The 12654-nt window shown below is 49.5% G+C and overlaps 1 protein-coding gene across 3 annotated transcripts in view; it reads right to left on the bottom strand.

Moving 5' to 3' along the window:
- Pka-C3 (Protein kinase, cAMP-dependent, catalytic subunit 3) overlaps nucleotides 1-12654 on the bottom strand; it is a 142784-nt gene that overhangs the window by 18617 nt on the left and 111513 nt on the right. For all 3 annotated transcript variants that reach the window (XM_089544584.1, XM_089544585.1, XM_089544586.1), the window contains exon 2: nucleotides 12-177. In XM_089544584.1, the coding sequence (XP_089400710.1) occupies nucleotides 12-177 (166 nt within the window). The remainder of the gene's footprint in view (nucleotides 1-11; nucleotides 178-12654) is intronic.

The following is a 12654-nucleotide window of genomic DNA, read 5'->3' as shown; positions in this document are numbered from 1 at the left end:
TCACCACTCACATGCGGATGATGAACGGGTGCTGCACTTGAAGCAGGATGGCCTTCTCGTTCTTGACGTGTTCGACCTGCTTGAGCCGGATGACGTCCGAGATCTCCAGGATCTTCATGGCGTGGAAGGCACCGCTCCGGTCGCGGCACAGGCAGACGCGCCCAAATGTGCCGGTGCCTGTGTAAAGGAGAAAAAAAGAGGCCCGTTGTAAATATACGACACTGTTATTCAGGCATGTCTGCTTTCAGCCCTGTTCCTTCTATTAGCACAGCACCGCGGCTCGAGGTTCAAAACACACACACACTTCAAATATCTGTCCTTGACGGACAAGTGATACACTTGAGGCTGCAGTTGACTCTGGAGGACTAGCAACCTCCATCCGGGCGCTTTAGAAACGTCGCTGACCAGTATCCAAACTATACCCGTGTAGCGCTGTCTTCAGAGCGTTTAATGCTAAAAAAAAAGCATGTAATAACAGCTTTACATATCAGGTTCGGACATACAAAGTCAAGAGTTGAAACCTGCGCACGGCATGGCTTGATGGTGGACGGAAAGATACCTCGTTTCGTCAAGTTATGTGTAAAACGTGGATAGAAGTGCCAATAAAAATAAAAAAAGAACTGAGAAGCAGTGACGGTGAGAGCGGTCTGTTTACTCGAGGGACGGCAACGACGGACATTTTAGATATATCGGCCGCGGCTTTTCAGCTTAACGTAAGGTTATTTGTCCACATTCTGGCCACCCAAAGGCAATAACTCTAGTTGATTACCGTGTATACGCCTGCACAAGACATCCTAAGGAATAATTTGCATTTTTCACGCGCATGCCCTAGACTCTTTCATTGTTTCTGCACTTAGCCATGCATAACTATTCTTTGAAATGTAAAATGAAGATGTGCCGAAATGTAAAATGAAGATGTGCCGAAATGTGTGTCACACGGTTGCCAGAATTAGCGCGCAACTGAAGAATTCGCGTGGTCTTGAATCATGCTATTGGATAGAAACTTCGACAGAAATAAGAATAAAACAGCACAGAACACTGATGCACACACTGGTTGCGCATCGGCATCTTTATTCCTGTCGAAGTTTATCGAATAGCGCGAAGATGCAAGACTATGGGAATAACCATGTGGCCCATCTCCGAGCTGTACTAATTGAAAATTTTGCCGTAGCAAATAACGGCCAAAATTGGCATAAAATGATACGCCAACAGCGCATGTATAACTTGGACAGCAAAATGACACCGCCACAGTCGAGGGAGTCCGAATATTAGGGCGGTTGATTTTCAAGTCGCGAAGACCGCTCTTCGGAACCAGCAATGAAACCCCATTTGCATACCCTTTTGTCCGGCAGCTAACTTTGTTTTACCTTTTCGCGATCGCATTTCAAGTCTCCTATACTCGCGTATAATTTCACGTTAAAGGTACAGTCTTTGTCAAAAGTAACCAGGCTGCATGGTTTGCTTCTAGATTGTGTAGTGGAGCCCTTACAGCTTCTCTGAAGCTGAAACGGTTGTTAAAGGTAAGGACTGGAGGCCTTCTTACCTTCGAACACCTTTTGATCTCTAGGAAAGCCACAAGGGTTCCACTATACATGCTAGAAGCAAACCATGCAGCCTGGTTACTTTTGACAAAGACTGTACATCACTTTCCCATTGAAACAACAACACCTGTGGCAACGAAGCGTCTGCGTATAGCAGTCTAGCTCAAGGTGACGTACACATATTGTCCGCGCATATGGATCTCAGCGAGAAGGATGGAAGTTAGTCATTAATTATGCATTACTATCATTTTCTAAAGTGCATATTTGTTTCGTTAGTGCAGTATACACATCTACGTGGAACGTTTCATCGATTTAGTGCCCTTTACTTTTATGACTTCGATTCGTTATGCCGCCACAGCTAGAACCTGCTCCAGGGTATGTATAGGTGGGCGGTAATACGCGTACAACAACAAAAAGAATTTTTTTATGAACCACGTTCGTTCGCTTGTACGCGCTTGGGTATAGTTAGACACAAAAAACCGCCCTCGGTCACCACAGAGCGCACCGAAATTAACAAGAGTCAAGTCTTGTTTGTGCCCTATACACATATGGTAAGATATAGTTTTGCCAGCCTATAGCACACTGAGTAACCGGAGAAAAAATGGTTATAGAAACAAAAATAAAAAAATAACACAGACAGTCAACGCATGCCCACGCGAGAGTGCGTTGCAGCGATGTCATAAACATGCGCTGGGGGTCTTACAAAAGTGCTCGCGTTCGGTTACAGGGATGCGGGCTTGGAACGACGCCATGCAATTTCGGAATCGCGAAACCAAATTCCCCGCGAAGATACACAGTGACACAGACACTCCTGTCATAAATTTCCCCGAATAACCTTCACGTCGACCATAAACGAAGAGCGCGGTCCCGCATGCAGCGCAGGGACGGAAAATAAAAATAAAAAAGCAAGACAACAAAACAAAGCGGGGACGCGTATATTTTTTGCAGTATCACATTCCGCTCTCTTTACTCTTTCGACATTGCTAGCTCCCTCCTCTGCGTTATCTTACTTTCTTTTTTCCACGTTCCAAACTTGTCTCCTACTCTGAGATGTCTGAAACTGAAAGCAGATATCTGAAACAAAGAGAGAGAGAAAAAAAAGAACAAACGCGAGCACCCGCACCCTCGATTCGACGTCATGCGCGACTGGGCTCGAATCAAAGAGCCTTTCGTCGCTTCCCGGCGCTCTGCATGGGTTGCAGAAAGAGAACGGAATAGTAAGCGTCGCGGTTTTGCGATTTCAATCGGCCCTGGCTCCCGGCATTCGAGTGAATCCTGAAGGTATATAGCTACCCTTTGTTTTCAAGCCTGCGCGCCGCGCATCTAGACGACCGAATTACGCTGGCGTACATGTGTACGCACTTGTAACTCAAATTTTACGGTACCAAAATGGTAGCTTGTATGTATACGCGTTGTTCTTTGTGCGTTTTCAAGGCTCTGGGTGTGTCGAAGTGAAATGTTGTACAGGCCGCCTTGCTCTGTGGCGACGCATTAATCTTCGAGGCAGCGCGAACCACTTTCGCGGGACATTGCCGGCCGACGTGAAAGGAAGCACGCCTGAAGCACTGAAACCAACGTGTACAATCATAAAAAGTAGAAACAAGGGAATCGTGCTTGGTGACACGGCGCATGCGAACGGAAAAAAAAGGGAAAAAAATAAACCCGAGATATAAATTACCACTATGTACACTCGATTGTAAGAATAGAGCGAAAAGGATGATGCGAGAAAAAAAAAACAGAATTTATTAAATCTGGCGATGCGAGGCCTAATAAATGAGCTCGCTTCGAAGCTTCGCAAACATGAACGAAGCTTTATTTTTTGAAAAAATACTTGTTTTTCAGGCGTGTAAAAGTAGGAGATACTTAGGTTTCGGAATATATTCATAAAGTGAACACCTTCGATCCTGAGTGAACACACGGGTAAAGCAAATTATGATGGAACACCGAGCGACGCGAGCCAAGAGAGCTGGTTGTGCAAGCTAGCTCTTGGTTCTTCCGTGATATAATACGTAATCCCTGTACTAAAACCGAGCACGCGGTAAGAAATAAAATGTTTTCTACAAAAGAGTCTCGCAAGACATACGTGCGTTACAAACAAAAAAAAAATAAAAAGGATATGCCGCCCGGTTCTGGCACGAAGACTAATTCCCAGCCAACCACACCGTATGCGGCACTGGGAGAGCAAAAATACGCTGAAAACATGATAGTGCTAAGTGCGCGTATCAGACAGGGTGTTAATAAACGAACGCGGCCAACAAAAACTACGTAGAGGCAGGTCTTTGAGCGGATAATATAAAGGATCGATAAGAGGAAACGAAAGACCAGCCTGCTCGCCGTTCTTTCCTAATGCGCTGTTTCTTAAACGTCCGGCCCGGGACGCGTTCGTCACGGATCCGCACGGCACGTCGCACGGCGCTGGCTGTCCGCGGTGACACGCCATCGAGCGGAGAGCGGCTGCACGCGATACGGCGTGCCATCGCGACGTGCGTGGCAGGTCAGGCGTGTGACCGCCGCCTCCTTCCCGGCGGACCAGATGCAGTGGCCCAATTAGACGCCGCCCTTTGATGTCACTAGCTGTCGCCTAATCTGACGTCGTACGCGTCTCGCCGCACCCGAAAGCCTGGCTCCCTCTCCCTGGCTCATCTCTTTCTGTGTTACCCCCTCAACTCTCTTGACGGGTGCAATTTCATGGCTCGACAACGGTAGCGCCGCGACTCGTTATTGCGCTATTCGCGCCCATCGTTCCTCAACGAAGATGAGACGGCAAAAAAACACGCGGAAGAGGTCTGTCGCTCAGCCTAATGTGCGCGATTTTGCGCACTCTAGTCGGCAGACCAAACCACAGGCTGGCTTGTGTTCGCATGTTTGTTGTTAGAACTGCGTTAACAAACGTAGCACGGAGCAGAAACAAGAAGGCTTGACATGCTCAGGTATATGACTAAATTTTGTTCAGAAAATAAACAACAAAACATGGGATATACATTCCAACAGTAGCAAATAAACAGATGCTCAAAAGGATTGTAACAACTGTAATCATGTTAATGACAAACTTCACGTGGCGTTCGGAAACCATTTCTCTTTATCAGCAAGCGTTACAGATAGATGGCTACGACAATTCCTAATTTCGTGATTAAATATGCCTCCATTACCTGTTGGAGCTTCGCAGCGACTCCCACGTCATTACCGCAAAGTCTATGTCACACGAAATCATTCAGAATTAAGGGCTCTCTGCAGGTAGCGGAGCCGTACCAGGAAGCGCGCATTAGAAAGGTTGGCTTTTTTTTTAGCGTAAGAAGATTGCTCCATCTATGCTGACAGCGATCTTTGCTAGCATTCAGTTTTTCAAGCAGCGCTAAGTGAAAGCGTGCATTACGAACTATAAGAAAAGTAAACAGCGCGCTTGATCATTCCTTTTCGCAAATCAGAGTGTTTGCAAAACAGAACCGACCAAAGCAGGTGAACTCGACTACAAACAGACTCCAAACTCTCTTATCACTTCCTTTCCCTTTCTGTCGTCCTTCTGCGCCGTCACACCGATGACGTCACAGAGGTCGTTGTCTGTTTACGCGGGACTTGGGTAAAGAAAAAACATACACAATATCTCACCAACTCCACGCCGCTAACTCTCGCACAGAGAAATTTCTCTCTACACTTTGTTCACACAGCTGTTTTGCTTCTTTTTTTTGCATTTGTTGTTTATTCCCTCGCGTTCGGTTCCTCGTCGTCGCCTCCGCACCGAATGCGAGTGGCGAAGAAAATAGGAAACGCTGACAGAGCGGCTCTAAAACGGTGCTGGCTCCGGCACCAATTCGTTTGCCGGCGTTGGAAAACAAAGAGACAAGCGCCGCATACATCGCCTTGACACCCTGCGCAGTTCCTTGGCCCCTGGAGGCGAACGTCTAAGCTCACGGCCGCGCTCAAAACAACAGTCACGTAAACAGCGCTTAGGAGAAGACTCTTAGCCGCACCTTTTCCCTCCGCACCATCTCGCCTTCTCTCAAGCTCGTGTTGGCAAACAACAACAAAACAAACGCTGTTTGGGTGCGTCTGCAAGCTGATAGTCAACAGTACTCTCTCTTCGCAGATATCAGTGCGGTCGAAGAGGGCGAAGGAATTCATTCTACACCTAGTGTTAGGGTTCGTCGTCCGACAAACCAGCGCCTCCTTAATACTTGATACGAGGTACGTACACACAGCGAGTCCTGCGGCTGCAGCGGCCTCTAAATGTTGATGCTAGCGTTGTACGTATTATAACGCACATGTTTACGAGGCAACTGCGATGCCAAAACAAAACAAAAAAAGCCACGAAAGACGCTGAACCGAAGCAAACGTGACCGTGAACGGAACAGCAGGAGTGAGATAAGCGCACCAAGCCTCCTTCTTTTAGGTTCTAATGTTTTCATAAATTTATTCCTCGGCGGCGCCTTATACACAGCTCAGCAGCCTATACAAGCACGCTTTTAATTATATATTTCCTTTAACGCTTCAAAAATCTAGTCTGTCTCGCCGTCAAGAGTGGAAGCATCAAGCATGCATGACATGCATTGCAGGAAAGGAACTGTGCATTCTAGGACGGCTCATAGATGGTGGTAGCAGCGCTCCAGTCTTGAACAGCCTCCGTTAAATATCCCCAGGTGGTGAAAATTGCTTCGCAGCGGTCCACGACTGTGCCCTTTTCTCTCTTTCTCCTTTCACCCCCACCTTCCTCCCGTCCCATTACAGCGCGTTTGATGGTTCGACGCGTTCACCGAGAAGTGAGACATTTACCGGGCCATTTCCTTTCCTTAAAAAACAATTTTCAATTTATCTCCGCCATCACTCATTTTTCTTTTCTTAGCGAGCGTTAGCGCACTCGGCTGCCTTCACGAGATTTTTTTTTTTTTTTCAAGTTTTTGTTTCTGGCTACTCGCGCGCCCAGCTCTCCCGACGTACCGAAGGTGGTGGTGGTGAAAACATTTATTAAGAAAGGACAGGAGGTATGCTTGGATCAGCCCGTAAGGGACCGATCCTTACAAACACTAGGTGGAGGTCCCTAGTATGGGACCCCAGTGGCGGTGGCCGCCGCCCGGGCGCGCCCGACTAAGGCTTGTTGGGCCTGTAAGTCGTGGCAGCCGAGCAGGGTCGCCTCCCAGTCCTCCCGGGTTGGGTTGGAGATGGGGGGAATAGCCGGGTTGGAGGGGCAGGCCCACACCATGTGATAGGTGTCAGAAGACACCGCACTACAGTGCGGGCAGCTGCCGTTACAGGAGGGGTCAAAATGCTTTAGTGCTGCCGGGCACAGTAATGTATTGGTGAGAAGGCGGAGAAGGAGCCGCTCATCCGCCTTCTTGAGGCCTTTACATGGGCTTGGGTAAAGGCGATGACTGTTTTGATAGAAGAGGGACTGGCTCCAGCCCGTGCCATGCAGGACGCTGGGACATTCGCCTCGGCCTGACGTCGCCGGCGCTCCGTGTGTGCTTTGAAAGTCACGAATCCCAAGTCAAAACACATCATCACTGACTCGCGAGGGGCCTGTCGGAACTACGAGTTGGGCTGGGCTCCCCCGCTTGCCTGGCGCATACTGAAATATAGCTGTCGATGCGAAGATCAAACTCCACACAACCTGATTTGGGCCCCCGGTCACCAGGGACTCCAGGGAAACGAACAGGCCGATCAGGCCGCCCGCGCACTCTCTCCCCGGGCTATCTCCCTGTCCTTGGAAGGGTACTCCCAATCAGGCAATCTGGCCATTACATTTAAACAAATCACCTATTACCACAAGGAGCAGCACCGGCGCTACCCGGCCCCTTGTGAGGGTCTGGATCGCGTTGACGAGCGCCTCCTCATCAAAATTCTCACTAACACTGTACTGCGCCCGGCGGTGCTTAAACATTTCAGTACATCCTTTGATGGCGGTGGCTGACACCTTCCACATGGCTTGGGCGTGTCAATCAAACCCATCTACCTCCCCCAACCCCAACCCCACCAGAGAGGACTGGGAGGCGGCCCTGCTCGGCTGTCAAGACCTAAACAGCCAAAAGGCCTTGGTTCAACGCACGCGGGCGGCGTCGCTTGCCAATGGGGCCCCGGAATAGGAGCTCCACCTAGTACTGTGAGGGGAAAGGGTTAATAGGGTCCTACCCAAATCACCTTTCTGTAAAAAATTTAATTGCCCATAAATGTTTTTCACCACCACCACCACCACCGGCGCTCCGTCGGCCAGCACGTCAACGCCAATGCAAGAAATCCTACACTACGGCGCTTAACTCTTTCTCTTTTTCTTTCATTTGTTTCATCATCTCATTTCTCACGACGCATGTAACATGCATACTCTGAGAAGTGAGACAGTGCGCATTTACTTTCCTAACCTCCAATTTCCCTCTTAGCGGCCTTCGCAAACATTTGCTGCGGAACGAAGCAGTGAAAGGTGGTGAAGGCGATGGAATTCAAAGCACCGCACGAGATCCTACCAGCTAAGCACGAATCGTGAGGGGATGCGGCGTCTTGCGCAGTGGTCTAAGACAGCGGGAAGCAGAGCAGACCTGTTTAAGCCGCCAGAGACTCTGAATCCGCTGAGACTTATAGTATGGCGAGTTTTTCTGCCCTCACTCACACTGTGACGAAAATGTTCGGAGTGCTTCGGATAAGTTCGAGTTCATGCTCGTCTTCTGTTTCGGCTCCATGTTTTCCTCCAACTTCGGACAATGTCCTCCCGAGTTGCCAAGAATGCGAGCTAAACGCATTTCATGCTTCAATGAACCTACCCTTCACTTGTCGCTTCCACTCCTGTCTCAGAGCGCGAGCAAGCTGGTCAGCCTGCATCAACCTCGCGTGCTTCTTTCGAAACCTGGCATTAGTTACAAGGCCGATTTATCGTGAACAGCACCAGAAGAGTTCAGTCTTGAATATTAGGGTGATCATCACGGACACCGGCTACACGTCTATACAGGCCGCTCAGTGAACCCCAACAGTTCTTCTGGATCCGTGGTCACTTCCGTAAGGCCAGAAGTAACTATACTAAAGACATTCTCACAAGACTTCATCGACAGGTGCAGAACTTACTGCTCTTCATATCGTGATTATAAGTATATCAACCAAGAAAGCCGTCAGGCATAGGTCTGTTTTCATGATTCAAGAGCAACTCCACAAGGCTTGAAAGTTGCTCTTAGTAGTGGAACCAACGAATCTCTCGAAAAAAGTAACGGAAATCCTGGAACTATATCACTACAACATCAATAAAGGGTCCTATATAATCTACCAGTGACTACCAGGACACAGCGGCATCGCAGGCAATACCGGCGCGGACGAGGACGAGAGTACCGCTTACTACAACGGATATTGTCTGCCGATCCGAATTTTGAGAATGGACGCTGCGAGAACACTCTAAACAGAAGTACGCTTATATGGAGCAAAAGGGGAGTAAGCTGTTGACCAAATATTTAGGGGAATCCCCCAAGGTGGAGTATATTTGTAATAAGGGAGTAATTACTCATTGACGTCCACCCGGGCGCAGCCATACGGCCACGAAGGAAAGCTCTACAGCTTTCACAGAAGCTGTGATCTAGTGCACTCCTCCGGAGGACAGCTGACCCTTTCTGTTTAGAGTGCAGTCTTCGAACACCTGCGCGGGCGATCACATTTGTCTCGTGGTATTCCGGCCAGTCTTGGAACCCACGTCAAGAATCCCTGGACCCTGACCTGCAACTCCGACTTCCATCAGGCCTACCATGACGTGAAGCAACTGCATTGTGTCGGCTGTGTCTTAGTGATGCATTCACGAACCACGCCTCCTTTTTTTTTTTAGGTGATAAATGGACGTTTCAAAACCATTTCTCCCTTAAATGTGCATCGCCAACTAGGCAGACATTTGTCATGTTTTCGTTTGACACTACTCCTTTGTTCTCGGCATGGATGAAATTCATGCACGCCCCAACTTAAGGTACGTGCGACAAAACCATAGCAAACATTCCCTGTGCGTGGTTTACATGCACTGCCGAAATCCAGTCTCTGTCGTGCTCTACAGCTTCTTGATTCGCGCCCGTTGACGGAGGCGTTCGTCGGCGGTAGAGGCCTGAAAGGGATGTCTCTTGAGGATGTCGCATCTCCTCGACAGGCTACGACTTTGCCGCACAGTAATTGCTTACAGATTTCATTTTAATCTTAGCTCTTTTTTCTCTTTCACTTCTACATCCCCTCCCCTCTTCTCCCAGTGCATCCCTTCTCCCGCCGTTCCTTCTCCTTCTTCAATTCCTCCTTCAGCGTTTTAGTTGGTACATAAATAGGCACACAGTAATGGCAATAATGTTATCAAACGGCGCATAGTTCACGGTTCCTTTACAGTTGTTCTCGCATTCCTGCATGTTTGATGTTTTGAGGATACCACGTAGGAAGAATTATCACACCAGCTTCAATACTTCGGTACTTTCTGTCCTGGATTTAGTTCCTTGAGTTCTGTTGCTGCAGATCATATCGTTCCCGTCGTGATTTGCACGTGATCACGCTAACAAACAACGAACAAAAAATGCACTAAAACTACCACAGCAAAAAATGGCCTGGCTTAGCTTATGGTTAAGCCTAGGATGCGAAGCATAGTTTTGCGGTCTGGCGAGCCACCCTCTCCCTGGCCGACATCTCGCTGCTCAACTGACTCAACGAGTGCGTCGCCTTTTGCGTGACGTCAGCATCTCCTAGCGGTAGGAGCGGGAGTTAGGCCGCCGGCGGAGGCTGCGCGTCCGCAAGCGAGCTCACGAGGCCCCAGCTTTCACAGCTGTTTTGACGTCATATCACGGGGTGCGCCGATGAAGGTCAAGTGGTAGCTACGCGGCCGTGCGCGGCGCAGCAAGGAAGAGCTCGGTTATGCGAGTAATATGCTTCGCATAAAAAGAAAAAGGCGGTGCTATTACAGCGCTTCATATACGTCGCCAGCGGCGGTTGCAATGAGATATTATCACCCGCAAGGAAGTGTGCTAGATGGTTCTAATAAGAGGGGCGTCCTAAAGAACGACATTTCATGTTTTTAATTTTTTCTTCCGTTCTATATGCATAAAGAAACCGCGTCTCGGGTTCAATACTTCTTTTCTTTTTTAACAACAGCACTTTATATACTTTACTTACAGGTCTTCAAGGTCGACGCTCTGTAGTGCTTCGTGCGAGTGCAATTGCTATTCCAGGTATTACCTTTCGCAAAATCAAACACGCTGATACCATCCTATAATATATGCACATCGGTCCGTGTATCTGTACCGATAACTCATCCAAGGCACTTTAAATATGCCGCGACGCGTAAGTTCTCCACCATAACAAGCTATTACAATGCCGTCTGGTCCACTTGCGCAACGGCACACAAAGGCCTTGTGTGCCGTTGCGCAAGGGGCTCAAGGTATTAAAGGACGACGGTATCGACAATTTTTACATAAGGCGCCGTCGCCCGCTCTTGTATTACAGCAGGCTAACAGCGCAGACCGCGGCGTCCTCGGGTCGCTATAAGGGAGAACCAACGAGCACGTTTCATGTCGGCGCCATCGACTATGCGCTCAAATTCACCTAAACCCTTTCCCTCCCCCTCCGGAAAACAAAAGAAGAGCTGTCCCGACTACGCCAAACCTAAACTCCAGCATATGAAAATCGATGCGCATGGTACTAGCATAGGACAGGAGAGGGTGGGCTGAGTGGGGAGGGTGGCGGCGCGACGCAGCTAGTCAGCGTGGCGCGCGCTCTAGGCCGACGTCGCCGCCGCCGACTCTGGCTTGGGTTCAAAGGGCGCCTGACTCTACTCTCCTCCCTTCCCAGTTCCGACGAGGGAGCGGGGTCTCGGCAGGGAGCAGCCAGCCATTAATCACGCCTCGGCGGTGCTCTCCCCTCCCACTCCACCCAACGCAACGCGCGCAGTTCCTCTTCGGCCGGAGAGCGTGAGTCGTGACCCGTTTAGCCTCGCGCCAAAGAAAGACGTCTCAAGGCGCCTTCGCTGGCGGCCGTCTCGACGCCGACACGAGCGCGCCGGTTCTCGTGGCAAGGAGCATCACTGCAGACAACGCAAGTCTGGAATGGGTGGCTGCAAGCGTTCGTTAACCGGAGCGTCGCTTTTTGCGCAGCCGGTTATGTGTGCTTGCGACGCGGCTAAAGAGGAAATGGTTTACAGCGGGATCGGTCCGACTGGTGCGCTACAGGTTTCAAAGTGACGGGTGAGTGACATTCGAGAACCCCGGCGACCAGACAGCGATGAGTGACAATTTCTGTCGGGCGAGAGGTAAAAAACAGCGCTGTAATTAAGGCAGCGTGATTCTAAATTCTACATCAGGTGCAAAACTACAATGTAATGAGGCCGCCGGTCGGAAACGCCTCTGGTTGAGTAGACAGGCAAGCCGATGGTAAAGCTTTGAGGTCGCTCTGAGCCACAAACGGTCCCACACTGAACAACTGCTTAACCAAAGTCCGGGAATGCTTGTCAAACGCGTTCCTTAGGCTGTGATTCCCTTCGATGCCTCGTTGCTTCTGTTTGTGAGACACGTGCTATGGGGTCTTGACGCGACGCCTCCTGGCATCGCATTCTGCTCTACACGAAGCGCGGAGTCTTGGCGGGCTTGCTGCAAAAGCTTGCTGCTTCCTGCGCACACAGCAGTGGTAAAGAGAAAGACGAAGAGACTCGCGCTCATAGCCATCTGGCGACGACCAGTGGTTGGAGCGCGTTCCTCCCGCCCCTACCCGCAAATCACTCCCCCCCCCCCCCCCCCCCATCTCTTCCTCCACTTTCGCTACCTCCTCTCTGCCGATTCCAGAGCCGCAAGCAAATACTACGGTGACGGGAGTTGAAACACTTGCATTTATCGCTGTAGTAACTGATAGAGAAGAAAGGTAAGGAATTCGGCCTGAGCCAGTGTTCTTCAGTCAGTTACTTAGAATGGGAAAGAACAAGCAGGAGAGAAAAAGACGAATGAAAAGCACTGACGATGAGAGATTGGAAGAATCTAAGTTTTGATACTCAATATGAGCTTATTTTCCAGGGTTCCTCACTGCTTGCAAAACAGTGCTCACTAATGTACGGGTCATCTGATGTTGCTTTAAGCATGACCTGCTATCAGGACCATTTTCGGTGCGCACAAAAATACCGTCACGTTTCTTATGTATTTGTGTCTTG

Source organism: Amblyomma mixtum, chromosome 5 (genome assembly GCF_055824585.1).
Source record: "Amblyomma mixtum isolate Tamu chromosome 5, ASM5582458v1, whole genome shotgun sequence".
Classification (NCBI taxonomy): domain Eukaryota; kingdom Metazoa; phylum Arthropoda; class Arachnida; order Ixodida; family Ixodidae; genus Amblyomma; species Amblyomma mixtum.
The sequence above is the reverse complement of the archived record's forward strand: the minus strand, read 5'-3'. Positions and strand labels throughout refer to the sequence as shown.